Consider the following 13,912-nt stretch of genomic DNA (forward strand, 5'->3'; position numbering starts at 1 on the left):
GTGATTTTTGTGAATTGATATGTGAAGAGAAAGACATTGGTTTAATTTTGAAATTATGCAAATTTGAGATGGTGAACTTGAAAAGCTTTGATGAGCGTTGAAAAGTTGATGTTGAGAATATTATTTTGAAAAGCTATGATGAGCATTGGAAAGCTGATTTTGATACTGTTGATGAGACTTGATATGGTTTGAGAAACTGTTTTTGTGGGAATACATGTTAGAACCCCGTAGCCGTTAACGGAGGTAACGGCCTAGGTGCACCTAGTTATTTGATTTCGGGTGGAGAGGGCTATACGTTAGATGGAGCCGCCAGTGCACGGAAAGGGCTATCAACGAGATGTAGCTTCCCCCGATGAGATTGATGAGATATGACATGATTCCGGGTGGAGAGGGTTATCCGTTAGATGGAGCCGCCTCTTGGATACGATAATCCTTAAGAGGAAAGGGCTATCAACGAGATGTAGCTTCCCCCGATGACACGATGTGACTTGAGAAAGGAAAGGGCTATCCGTTAGATGGAGCCGCCCCTAGGGAAAGGCCACCCCGTAGGAGGAAAGGGCTATCAACGCGATGGAGCCGCCTCATGGTTCTACATGTGTGACCCTATTAATTTTATTTCTGATTTTGAAATGCTTTCATATGATTGACATGATTTTTATTCAATTTCGTTGAAACAATTGTTTATAAACTTGGCAGCTTGATCATCTCTTATTTGAAATGGTTATTATTAATTTTATTAATATTATGTGTATTATCCACTCTGATCTGATAGTGAAAAACTCGTGCCTATTCTGTTTCCCCTTCCTGTTCATGGTGGTTGTTGACTGCTCACTAGTCTTTGTGACTTACCCCATTCCGTATTTCTTCTCCACAGATTTTCAGGCAACTGAGTAGCAGACTGTTGTCAGTTTCAGATCATTCAGCTTATTTCCTTTGGCAGGTTGTCATATTGGTGTCTTTTATGCAATCTTGGTCATCTGCAGCTATAGGGGTCCTAGGTGGATTTAATTTGGGATTGTTATTTGTTATTTTTATTTTCAGAGTTGGCACTTGAGTGCTCGAGTTGATTTTATATTTTACTTGAAATACTAGCTACGGAAGAACTTATTGGCAGATGTTATTTGTAGCTATTGGAACTACAAAAGAGATTTTGCTGAATCTTATATATTTGTGTACAAGTTTATTTTGAATAAATTGTTTGAAAATGATTCTATGAGGATGAGGCTTGCCAGACTAGGGTGGTAGTCTGTGCGCCGGTCACGGCTTAGGATTTTGGGTCGTGACAATCACCTTGTGTTTTCTAGAGTAACACCACCAAATTGATATACTTATTGTTGAGAAAGATGAAAAATATGCACAATATACTAAAAATGTAGTGCACAATAAAGTTTTAATGAACTTCTTCAATATAATTATAATTAATATGTATTTTGATATTCCAAAGCTTCTTCCATTTACATTTTTTTTACCTCTATATAAATTTAAATATCACAATTAAAAATTACTATTTAAAAAAAAAACCGTGCACGCACGGGTTTAATTTCTAGTTTATATGTAAAGGAGACTTGGGTTTTACATTAAATATATTAAACCATAAGACTCTCAACATTTGTAATTATATATTAAAAATAATTAAAAACTGAAAAAATTGTATTGTAAAAAATGTCCAACTACTTACATTCATCAACTTAAAATTGACTTAAAAAAACACTGAAATTATCTTAAGTTTTGCAATTGACAAATATTAAAATTAAAATATATAATGACTAATAATATGTGGATTAAATATTTTAAAATTTGAAAAATTCCGTTAAAAGGTATTTAATATATATTAACTATAATAAATATGTGCATTATTGAAATAATGTTTAAATATATTTTTTGATCTATGATATATTAGTAAAAATTACTCGAGCAAGCATAATAGAGAAAAATAATAATAGTCAAAGTTGAATAAATATTTGTCGTGAGAGGCCTTACCTATCCACTTAACGTGATCGAGAGTCTCAAGGGATTAGTCTCATTTCTATCGGCTGTGAGAAAACATTCGCAAACCAAATAAGTTGAAAAAATAATTAAATTCACAAGATAATATTTTTGGCTATTTTTTTTTTGTCAAAGACTATTAAAGTTATCACTTATTATAATTCAAAAAGTTAAAATTAATTTATTCTTTTTGGTCTTGACATGTCACAGCAAATGACTTTCCAAGCATAAAGTATAAAAAATGATATGAAAACTTATTTCATGACATTAAACACTTATTACTTAATTTTATTTTCATAATTTAAATATCTATAATTAAATTAATAATTTTTCATATTATTAATAATTTTATATAATGTTAAATAATATTGTAAATAAACTCGTGTAACGCACGAGTATTATATCTAGTATATTAGTAAAAATGACTTGAGGAAGCATAATAAAGGAAAATAATTATGACTAAAGTTGAAAAAATTAAACTTATAGTGTCAAGAATTTTACACATGTATCCAATTATAATTTCTTTATTTTCTATTTTAAATTAATATTTAATTATGACATGGCAAATACGTCAATTTTAATTGGATGATTGTGTAAACAATTTTTACCCTATCAGTGCATAATAATTAAACTCAATAATATTTTACGATACTAAAGTTATAACTTATTAAAGTTATAAATTTAAAATTATGTTCTTGGTCTAGGAACATGTACACCTATTTAGAATAAATAATGTTATTACAACTATTTTAATAATATTAAAAACTTATGATTTAATCTAAAATATTTCAAATTAACTTAATAATTTATCATATTATTAAATTTTAAAATTACTTCAATGGCATAGCTGCTGCTTTGAGTTTCTTTGATTAATTTTGAGAGCCTTTTCCATGTGTATGGGTTAAGCACCCCTTGTGCTTTCATTTCAATACATTTCAGCAAAAATCCACTAGTATTATTTTGCAAAGTTTGGTGTTGATATATATATTTTCTAAAATAAACATTTGCTGAGATTCACGACCTGTCTTATAAGTCAAAACATAAAAGGAAAAAAATAACCTCGAACTTAAACAGTCAATAGATTGTTGAAATTTAGTTTAATAATCCCCCCAAAAAAAGTGATGCTTGAACCAGCAACATGCATATTCTCCACCTTTTTCTTTTCAAAACACATTAAAAGTGACATCAATGAGCTACTACCAAGAGGAGCAAGTTTGAACATCCAAATCTGAACAGGTTTCAAGACCAAATCTGAACAGTAATAATCTGATAAAACCAGCAATATTCATATTTCTTCACCCTGTTCTTTACATAACACATTAAAAGTGACATTGCAAAGCTATTGCCAAGAGGAGCAAATTTGAACACCCAAATCTGAACAGGTTTCAAGACCACCTATACAGTAACAATCTGATAAAAACCTAAAAACAATCATCATGATAAAAATGACTTCTATGCCAACAACTTAAAGATAAATAGTTACAAAAGTAATCTCTTCTTTTGACGACATCAACATTTATGCAATCGAAAGTAGAAAATAAGACTCTCATGTCTCAAAGAAGTGGTTTCTTCACGGCTTTTTTATGATGCAAGATCATTCAGACCAAGTATTTGGCAATCATATCTTCATGATGATGGATGATTATCCATATGGTGTTGTGCCTACATAAAGAAAACAAGGACAAAATAGTTGGTGATTTTATATAAAATTATAATCACATTGACAACAATAATGAGTTATACATGTAAAGGTTCAAAGAAGGTAACAACATTATGGTATATGGCTTGAGAACAATTTGGAACCTGCCATATAAATATAGTTTTTTATCAGCTATTTCCATAAGATAAATAGATTAACACAGTAGTAAGTTTTATGTTCGCACCTCACTCACTTCACCAATATGTTCTTGATTTGGATTGAAGGGAGCTAAATTTTGTATAAGACCATATGCACTGCTTTGGAACTAAACCCTTAAGATTCAATCATAGTAAAGCAGATACGGATTTTGTCGTCCTCTGAGAGGTGTAATATTTGGGATTAGATTTCATTGAATGACCTCTGTGTATTCTAGTGATTCAAATACAAACCAAGTCTAACAATATGATTCATATACACCAGTTCAACCTACTTCATCGATGTCTCGCATGAATAGATAACAATAACTATCTTATCCTAAACATTGATGTCTCACATGATTAAGAAAGATAATTATCATGAAGTTTAGGTGTTTAAGTGACTAACAAACCTAACTCTATGTCTAGCAATTAGGATTATTAGGTGATTAAATCTAGTTCGGACTCAAAACGTTGTAGCTTTCGCTCACAAGTCGAATGAAGCAAAATATCCTAGGTGATCAATCTAAGATATAGCATGAAGATCAAGAGAAAACCACTAAACCATAGACAAGAAGCATGCTTTATATAAAAGAAAATTACATAGAAAGCATAAGTATCATACAACTACATCAAATCCCAACAAAAGGGAGATTAGTTATCCATTTTCGTGGATAACTTTACAAATAGAGAAGAAGAATGAGAAGAACCGAATCCGTCGCGGTGTCTCGTCGCCGAATTCGACCTCCGGAGCTTCTTCTCTAGTCTCCTAAACTTCTCCCCTTGTCTCTCAAGTGTTTCCCTCTGTTTGGGTTCTGTTATAATCCTCCTCTCTCTACAGATTTCTAAAGAGAGGGCTTAAATAGGAAATTTCGTCATATAGAGTGCACGGCGGTCTCTGAGGAGCACCCGACACTCCGCTTTCTTCAAAGTGACCTTGACCGCCAGAAGCGCCCGGCAGCCTTTGAGAAGCGCTTGACATTCAGGAACTTCAAATTTGTAATTCCTATTCAAAGCTTGCATTTTCTTCAATCTTCAACCCTACAACACTTTTTGAGATTAGAATCAATTCTTGTGCATATTCTAACTAAATTTCACATATCAAGAAGTTCTAATCAAAAGAGGGTGAAGTTATCAAATATAACTCATTAATCACAAAGATAAGTGTCTAAATTGCATATCAAAACTAGGTAAATGACACTTATCAAGCACCATCAATGACGAGCCTTTGAAAAAACAATCTCAATAAAACAATCTCAATAGCTTTTTTCATTGCTCTATCTTGATCAGTAATTATAGCATTCGGAGCATGTCCATGCATACATTCTAACCACGTAGAGAATGCCCAAGTAAAAGTTTGAGTGTCCTCATTTGACAATAGAGCACAACCTAGCAACATAGATAGATTGACCATGATGATTTACTCCAAGAAATGGAGCAAAAGGCATATCATACTTATTTGTTAAGTAAGTGGTATCAAACGTTATGGCTTCACCAAAATACTCATATGCTCCCCTAGACCTTGCATCTGCCCAGAATACATTTCGTAACTGACTTTTATCATCTACATCCATCTGTATATTAAAGCTGACTATTTTGTTTTTCCTTTCTCACAAAATAGCTTTGCATCGCTTCAGCATCTCATCTCCTGTACACATGCTCATTTAAGTTTACAAGTGTGCTCATTTATGTTTACATTTACAATACACTTGTTTGCAACCTAGCAACTTTACAAATTGCATCTTCAGAAACTAGCAAACTAGATCACTGTTAGAACTTAGAAGAATGGAGCACTGTACATTTTGTTACTTGAAAGTGCCAGTTGCGCCCAAGATTTCCTCGTCACTAGCAGTCTAGCAGGTACTAGTACTACAGTAATCTTATTTTAAGGATTCTTGTAGCACATCAATCCTTCAACAGCTGTAGAGTAGAAAGTAGAAATTGTCCAATTAGAAAGCAACAATGTCAACAATGAAAGGAGAACTCTTTCAGTTTTGGGGTAGAAGGAAACAGGGCTTAGGGAACCACATTATTATATTGCCCATTTTTTCCCCTCTTCTTTTTGTAACTTTAGCATAATATCATCATCTTAAAACTTAAATGTTCCCAAGATAAATGGTTCTCTTCATTTCTGATACCAAAAAGGGGAAAACAGTTATATCCACGAGAAATCTGGTTATATGATTCTCTCACCGTGTGTGGAGTGACCTATTTTCATTTTTCAGTGTACTCTACATGGAAAACGATGGAAAGTAAGTCAGCATGTACTAGAAGACCCATCATGGCCATGTACCTATGCGGAGGACCTCATAATGGTGAAGATTATGCATCATTGTCTTTCATGAACACCAGAACAAAAACAAGGGTAGTTAGTAAAAAAATCTCCTGATAACAAACAGGGATATATAGAATGAAAAATAATGAATTAGTAGAGGTACAATGGGTATCTCCTCAAGGTTCAAGTATGACATCAAAATTGAGCAATAAAAACAGAAATTGGCCATGGAGAAATTTGTAACCCATTTACCTTAACTCATTTGTGTGTTCAAGCTTGCGACTTTCTTTGATAGTAGACTCTGTATCAGCAATCTCATAAATACTGACAGTTAGAATTCAGGCCAATAAATATGATCATTAAGCAATCTATCTCTAAACAAGAGAAATCATATATTCAACAAAATTCTGACTTAAATCCGACCAGTTAAATAAGACCATATAGAGCATTTCTTCGGTAAAACATGAGTTACATTTATCCACAGACGCTACATTTGGATATGACTCAACTATGACCCTGATATTCCGGGTGTGCAAAGCAACAAAGGAAATCAAAGCATGGATAGAGCAATAGTAATGCTTACAATAATATGACTTAGCCTTGCTAACTTGATGGATTGTTGCATGGTTGCACCACGTCAGTCCCTCCAACAAGCTAAAGAAAAAAGGAAAAATGCCAATCAAATAGATTATTTAGATGCATTTACAACCAGTTAACCACCATAAGATAAGAGGCAAAACAAGACAAACTTTAAGCGATGCAGTAAAAATGCAGCCATACAATTCACACATAATTAATCATTTCAGAAAAATAGATTAGAACACACTACCACAGCACAGTTGGCATCATTTCAGAACCTAGAGCTTTAAGCTGCTCAATGATGAATGGCAAGCTCTATTGTTAGACACACTCAATTAGTGAGAGTGGGTTAATTAGCGGGTGAGTTAGTGAGTGAGGCATGTTGGCGATAAATAGAGAGTTTAGGGTGAGTATTGATATCTTTTGGATCATTTGGGGTATGGGACTTAGGGAGACTGGCTGAGTCTCTCCAATTACTCAGCAACCTTTTACTTTTCTTCATTCAATATATCCAGTTCCTATCACAAGCTCTCTGGATAAAGAAAAATGTGAAGAACAGAAGAAATATGCCAGAATGATTATATTTTGATAAAATTTGAATCAAAAGAAAATTAAATCCATGATAAAAAATCAAAGTATCAAAACAAAGCATCTATGAGACAACACACAAGCAAGGAAATATTCGGGCATGGTGCTTCTAAGAGAGCGTGCAATATGGACGTGGTAGAATATTGTGGTTGGAACATGGAATAGAACACTTGAAAATAATCGCAATAAACAGAAGCAAAAATAAAAGATTATAATATTGGTATATAAAATTTCATGATCTTAATCCAATTATCAACAAGGTCGTATGGAAAATATCATTTTGCAATCTTTCTCTCTGTCCTTTAATTTGTAATTTACAATTATCTTTGAAAACAAAAAAGATAAAACTAACCTGCCCTCACAAGAGGAATTGTTTTTGCCAGTATCTTCAATGGATTTTTTGAATCCAGATTTTTAGAGGCTTCTACCAATGGATGAGCTCAAATCCTTAAATGATACCAGTGCTTCACCCTCTGTCCTCACTCTCAGTTTCTAACTTGTGAATAAATTTCAACATAAAGTTTAAAATCTTATATATGGTCAAAAGTCAAAACCAACAAAAGCAATTGAAGAAAGGACTAATACAGTCAACCTATCGTAATCAGACCTTGCATTTGCAGTTTTCGTGCACAACAGAGGCCACCATTTTGTGTAATAGAGATAATGCTTGTTGGTGAACCTATAGTATTCTTATATCCCTAATTATCAATTACAACCCTGCTGAGTCCAGCTTCCTTTACTGTACTTCCTCCCTTTTTTCATGTAACCCATAATTTTCTACTATAACATTTGTTTGTTTTATTTCTTGCATTGGTATAAGATCTGAGATTCTTCCAGCAGCTGCATAAGTGCTTGAAATGAGGAGGGAATCTGTTGGATGCACTGCATAAATGTTGTCTAAGACATCTTTCACACATTCCGCCAATTTAACATCTCCATAGACTCGGCAAGCAGAAAGCAGTGTACGTCATGCAGTAGCATCACCCTTAATTGGCAAGCTCTTGATTAGTTTATATGCTTCATGTAGCATTCCTGCTCGACCCAAGAGATCAATAAGGCATCCATATTGCTCAATCTGTGGTGAAAAGCCATATTCCTGAACCATGCGCTTAAAAATATCCATCCCCTCAATTACAAGTCCTCCATGACTACAAGCAGTCAGAATTGCCAAAAAGGTGACTACATTTGGTCTAAACCCCCCCGTTCTCCATCTTATTGAAAAGTTTAATGGCCTTAGTTGGCTGGCCATGAACTCCATGACCTGAAATCATGGCTGTCCAAGATTTCACATCTTTATCTTCCATCCTCTCAAATATGCCCATAGCCTCATCTTGAAAGCCACATTTAGCACACATATCAACTAGAGTTGTTCCCAGAATTGCATCCAGTTGTAGTTTCTCCTCTTCAATAAAACTAGTAACGTGACGAACTAGATGTATAGATTCGGATGCAGGGCAAGCTGAAAGCAGCCCCACAAAGGTAGAAGAATTAGTTTTCATTCCTTGAATTCTCATTTTCTGTAATAAATACAATGCTTCTCCTACCAGACCATTCCTTGCATAATTTCCTATTAAACAATTCCATAAGACAACATCCTTATCAACAAGACCATCAAAAATCTTACGCCCCCAGTGCACAAGTCCTATTTTCGCATACATATCTATCAATGCAGTAAGGACATTTAAATGAGAACTAAGTCCAATTTGGATACAGTAACCATGGAGGGACTTCTCAACAACAAAGTTCCATGTATCACCGGCTGCTGGCAAAAGGATCAAGACGGTGGAAGCACTAGCTCTAAGCCCACTCCAACACATCTGCGTAAACAAATCAAAAACCGAATTCCAAGAGACCAAGTCATTCCCTTCAGGAAACTCATCAAACAGCTTATGTGCATCTTCAATTCTTCTACAAGCACAATAGAAACGCAAAAGGGTATTCTTAACATCAACAAACAAAGATTGGGGGTTTGAATGTCGCTGAAAATGGAGGCGGCATAGTCCATATCGAGAATGGAAGCATAAAGAAGCTTGCTGAGAGTGGTCTTGACCATGCGGGCTTTTGGCATGAGTTCAACAATGCAAGAGTGGTGTTTGTGATGCTATGCATGTTGTTGTAGCCTCGTAGGTTGAAACTTGAAAGTAACTGTGCTTTACGCAAAAATCATGAATAACAAAGAGAGGGAGAGTATGTCGTTTTTTTACTCAGTTGTTTGTTTGGTCATCCGATTGGGCTTTTTTATATATACTTTTTGCTTTGGGTCAGCCCAACAACTATAATTGAAAGAATGAAAGTTTTTCTTTTTTGATAGGTATTCAAAGAATGAAAGTGACCCCATGATATTCACAAGTTATTATTTTATTTTTATTAAGTTTTTCATTCTTAGTGTTTGACTCAGCTTATTTCTGACTTATCACTTATAAGAGCATCTCCAATGCTAGTTCTTATTTCTTAGTTCTTAGCATTATTCATGTGGGCCCGTATTGCCACATGTGTTTAAGCAACTCTCAAGCAATTTTGCTCCAACCATGAGTTCTTAGTTCTTATAGTTCTTACTATTATTCATTTGGTCCCATCAACCACATTATTTATACTTTTTATTTTCATAAAGTAATAAAACAAAACTCATAAAGTAATAAAGTAATTTGGATGAGAGAGAAATAATTAATATTTTAAGCTAAGAACTCAAAAAGCAAAACTTCTTATATAAGAACTGAGTTCTTATTTTTAAAAACTATCAGTTCTTATTTAGTTCTTATTTTTAAGAACTAAGGAGTCCATGTCAGCACCTCCAGTGGTAAAGTTCTTAGTTCTTAACTCCAAAATAAGAACTAAGAACCTTGCATAGGAGATGCTCATCTCCAATGCTTGTTATTAGTTTTTAGTTCTTAACACTATTCATGTGGGCAAGTACTGCCAAATGTGTTTAAGCAACTCTTTGCAATTTTGCTTCAACCATGAGGTTTTAGTTCTTCACACTATTCATTCGTTCATCATGTCCCACAATACCATTATATTAATATTTTTTATTTCTATATAATTTAAATTTAAATGATAATTCAACACTTAAATTAAATGAATGACAGAGAAAAAATTGACTTTTTATATTAAGAACTTAAAAAGTAAAACTTATTATATAAGAAGAGGAGGGATATATTAACTCCAGGAGTCAATTAAAAAATATACTTCCAATCTTAACCATTGATTTTATTAAAATATTATGGCTGAGATTAGAACCTAATTAATCTCATGTGAACCTTCCTTGCACTACTGGCGGAACCGGCCCTGAGAAAGCACGTACATGGTTCTCAATTAGAATCTTGCACCTCTCCTCCTCTCCTCCTCTCTCACAGCCAATCCATCGTCCAATGTCGAGAAATCAAAAATGCATCACAAATATTTGTAAAAGGGCCACAACACAAGAGACATAGAAAGGGAATTAATCTTTCACAATGTTTCACTTTTTCACCCAACAGAGAATTGGCTTGCGAATTGGCTTAAAACATCCTAAAGAATAAAACCACTTTGTCTAATCCCCAATAGACAATACTCTATGTTGGGTGCAGGCCAACTTTTTCACCCAATAGCCACTTTGTGTAATTTGATGGAGAATAAAGGGCAGTTAGACAACAGCTTCGATCAACATAAATTTTCTCTTGGATGTGCAGCCTGCAACAACTCAAGGAAAGAGTTTAATCAAGTTTTAATCTCAGCCGTCATATTTTAATAAAACCAATGGTTAAGATTGAGAGTATGTTTTTTAATTAACTCATGGAGTTAATATATTCCTCCTCATTTAAGAACCTAGCTCCACGTTATCAACTTCAGTGGTTAAGAACTCAGTTCTTAGTTCTTAACTCAAAAATAAGAACTAAGAACCTTGCATTAGAGATACTCTAAGTTACTTTCAAGTGGTTGTAGACTTGTAGGCAATGGTGAGTCAATTAGAATATGGGAGGACAGATGGTTATCGACTCCAGAAATTCTTCCCTCTCTTATTGATCCCTCGGTACTAGTGGGCTCGACACTTAGCGCTTTGACAGACAATCACTCAGGGAAATGGAACATCAACCAGGTAAGGGAGATTTTCCCCCTAATGTAGCCTTAAAAATCTTCCAAACTCCCATTGGCCTCACAGGAGAAGCAGGCCAATTCATCATGCCCCATACAACAAATGACATTTACAATACCATAACAAGCTACCACTTGCCGCGTGCAGCGGCTAATGAGATCCCTCAACACAGCACAACCTCTTACTCCACCCCAAATGAGATGTGGAAAGCCATATATAACAATACGCTCCCACAGAAGGTGAAAATGTTTCTGTGGAAGGCCTGTCAAAATGCAGCGGCAGTTCAAGCTAATTTGGCGCAAAGAAGAATTGCAAGATCAGATAAGTGTACGCTGTGTGGGGAAGCACCGGAAACGATTGAACATGCAGTATTGCTCTGTCCTTGGACAAGAGCAGTATGGTTTGGGGCCCCTAACCAATGGACTGCCTCAGCACGAGGTTTGTCTAGATTTGATAATTGGCTACTGGGAAGACTAAATTACACTGAACAAACCGCTACTCAAGGGGGCCTTGAATTTGCAGCTCTGAGCCTCACTGTGAGGGCTACCTAGAAAGGGAGAAACAGGGTTGTGTTCAACTCTGTTCCCCCTAACCCCTATGCTACTATCAAACATATAGAGCGTAATGGTATGTAGACAAAAAAAAAATTACACTTACTTCATCTTTAGATTGTTATTTTAATAATTGCAATGTGTAAAGAAAATGTTATGCTTAAAAAATAGCAAAATAATATGAAAACATATTATACGAAGATAAAGAAATACAAAAAATATTGTTTCAAAAAAAACGAAATACAAAAATAACTACGTGTAATATAAGTGATATAAAATTACACAATAAAAATATAATGTACAGAAATGAATTAATATTTTTATAATATTTTGTGAATATTTAATAACTAATATTTATAAATTATTTATATAAATAATACTATATATAATATCTTCCCAAGCATCAAACAACTCACTACATGAGTTAGTAATTAATTAGATAAACTACAATCTATTGATGAAACAAAATAACACAACACAGCACATAAACTGGAGCAAATTAGGATCACGGACGTCCTACTTTCGTCCTAGTTTCATTATCTTACAGCCCCTGGATGGAATAATATGAAGAACACCTGGTTGCTCTGCAAAATTAAAACACCAAGCAGAAACTGTTAAGCATAGATTGGGGGGACATTGAAATATGAAAGATTAGCAAATCATGCACGATAGTGATGCCTGAATTCATGACAATGAAACAAATGTAATTTCTTGTCGAAGTCTTCGTATAGATCTCTATTTGAAGGAGGAGATTCCAATTTGGGTGCAAATACATGATCCTAAAACTAGACCCCAAGCCATGTGAGTAGCTCGAAAGGTGGAATTAGCTACACGGATGACAACAAGTTCTCCAGGGAGAAGTGCAAAAAATGTGTTTCACAATTCAAAGTCTAATCCACAGTCAAAAGAGCTGTGAGTGCAGCTACTCCCCCAGTCAAAATCCAAAGGTAACACATAATTCCATTTCTCCCAAGCTAGTTAAGTCATTAAGCTTAGAGAACCATGGGCATTGAAGGATGAGTGTTAAACTAGGGGATGGTCATGGGTGATGCCTCAAGTCATGTTTATCGGATCGGATCGGTGCCTATGTGTTAGAAATTGGAGGACTGAACTTATTCTAGAAGTAGCCTAGCTTAGAACCCTTAGGGAAGTAGTAATAACAAATTGGCAGCATATTACTATGAAATGAAATTCCAAGTAGAGGGGCAAGAATCCATATTTGTCTCTAAGAGCACGGTTTCCTATTAATCTAATCCTAGGAAACCAGAATTCACTGTGCTCTAATTTCTTGCAACATCATAAAACCAAACTTACTTAAAAGTTGAACAGCATTCTCAGGAGTAATTACAGCAGAGAAGTTATCATTTATTTCATCTTCAAAATCGTACACCACAGCCTCCTTGGCAGCCTCCTCACTGCAATCAATTACATTGTTCTGCGGAAATTAAACAAACGGGAAGGGAATAGGAGAGAAATAGAATCACGCACGCACGCACTCACCTGCCAAGGACCGCGGAGAGGGTTCGGATGGGGTAACTGTTGTCCGCGGACGCCTTGGTAAAGACGATGTGACACGCAGGAGCCGAAGAAGATGATGTATCAGCTTTCGGATGGTGGAGGGGTTTCGCACCAGAGGAATAGGACATAGCGGCGGCGATGCTGCGAATCAGAGGTGGTGGTTTCAGTAACGAGGAGGTTTGTTGAGTATGAGAGGGTTTCAGGAACATACGCTTGATCATCATCATGTCTTCGACAATGGGGCTAGGGTTTCACCAACTATGAACTCAAAATATAATGTGTGGATGGAGGTAGAAAAGGATATATAAAAAGCTGTAATATTGAAATTTTGAAATGGGCCACTTGGCCCATGATGGTGGTCAGCTAGTTACATAGCCCGATTTACTCTTGTGCAGATATGGGAATAAAACTTAAAGAAACGGGGATTAACTTAAATCTCAACTTAAGACTAGTACAAGCTAAAACTAGAATTAAAACATAATGGACATGACCCTCAAGGTGCAAATTCAC

The 13,912-nt window shown here is 35.0% G+C and overlaps 1 protein-coding gene and 1 pseudogene across 1 annotated transcript; both read right to left on the bottom strand.

Annotated features, from left to right (window-relative positions):
- Positions 1–5,065: 5,065 nt before the first annotated feature.
- Positions 5,066–9,333, bottom strand: LOC130723614 (pentatricopeptide repeat-containing protein At1g26900, mitochondrial-like; annotated as a pseudogene).
- Positions 9,334–12,223: 2,890 nt separating this feature from the next.
- On the bottom strand, positions 12,224–13,690 carry LOC130723615 (uncharacterized). Its single transcript, XM_057574724.1, has 3 exons — positions 13,385–13,690; positions 13,199–13,299; positions 12,224–12,468 (listed from the first exon to the last, which is right to left on the bottom strand). The coding sequence occupies exons 1-3, from the start codon at positions 13,627–13,629 to the stop codon at positions 12,401–12,403; spliced, it is 414 nt and encodes a 137-aa protein (XP_057430707.1). The 5' UTR covers positions 13,630–13,690; the 3' UTR covers positions 12,224–12,400.
- Between the last annotated feature and the right edge of the window lie 222 nt (positions 13,691–13,912).

Source organism: Lotus japonicus, chromosome 6 (assembly GCF_012489685.1).
Source record: "Lotus japonicus ecotype B-129 chromosome 6, LjGifu_v1.2".
Classification (NCBI taxonomy): domain Eukaryota; kingdom Viridiplantae; phylum Streptophyta; class Magnoliopsida; order Fabales; family Fabaceae; genus Lotus; species Lotus japonicus.

Coding starts and splice junctions, on each gene's coding strand:
- LOC130723615 (XM_057574724.1), bottom strand. CDS start 13,629: ATGATGATGATCAAGCGTATGTTCCTGAAACCCTCTCATACTCAACAA. Junction 13,300..13,384: donor CTCTCCGCGGTCCTTGGCAG/GTGAGTGCGTGC, acceptor AATTGATTGCAG/TGAGGAGGCTGCCAAGGAGG. Junction 12,469..13,198: donor GAATGCTGTTCAACTTTTAA/GTAAGTTTGGTT, acceptor TTAATTTTGCAG/AGCAACCAGGTGTTCTTCAT.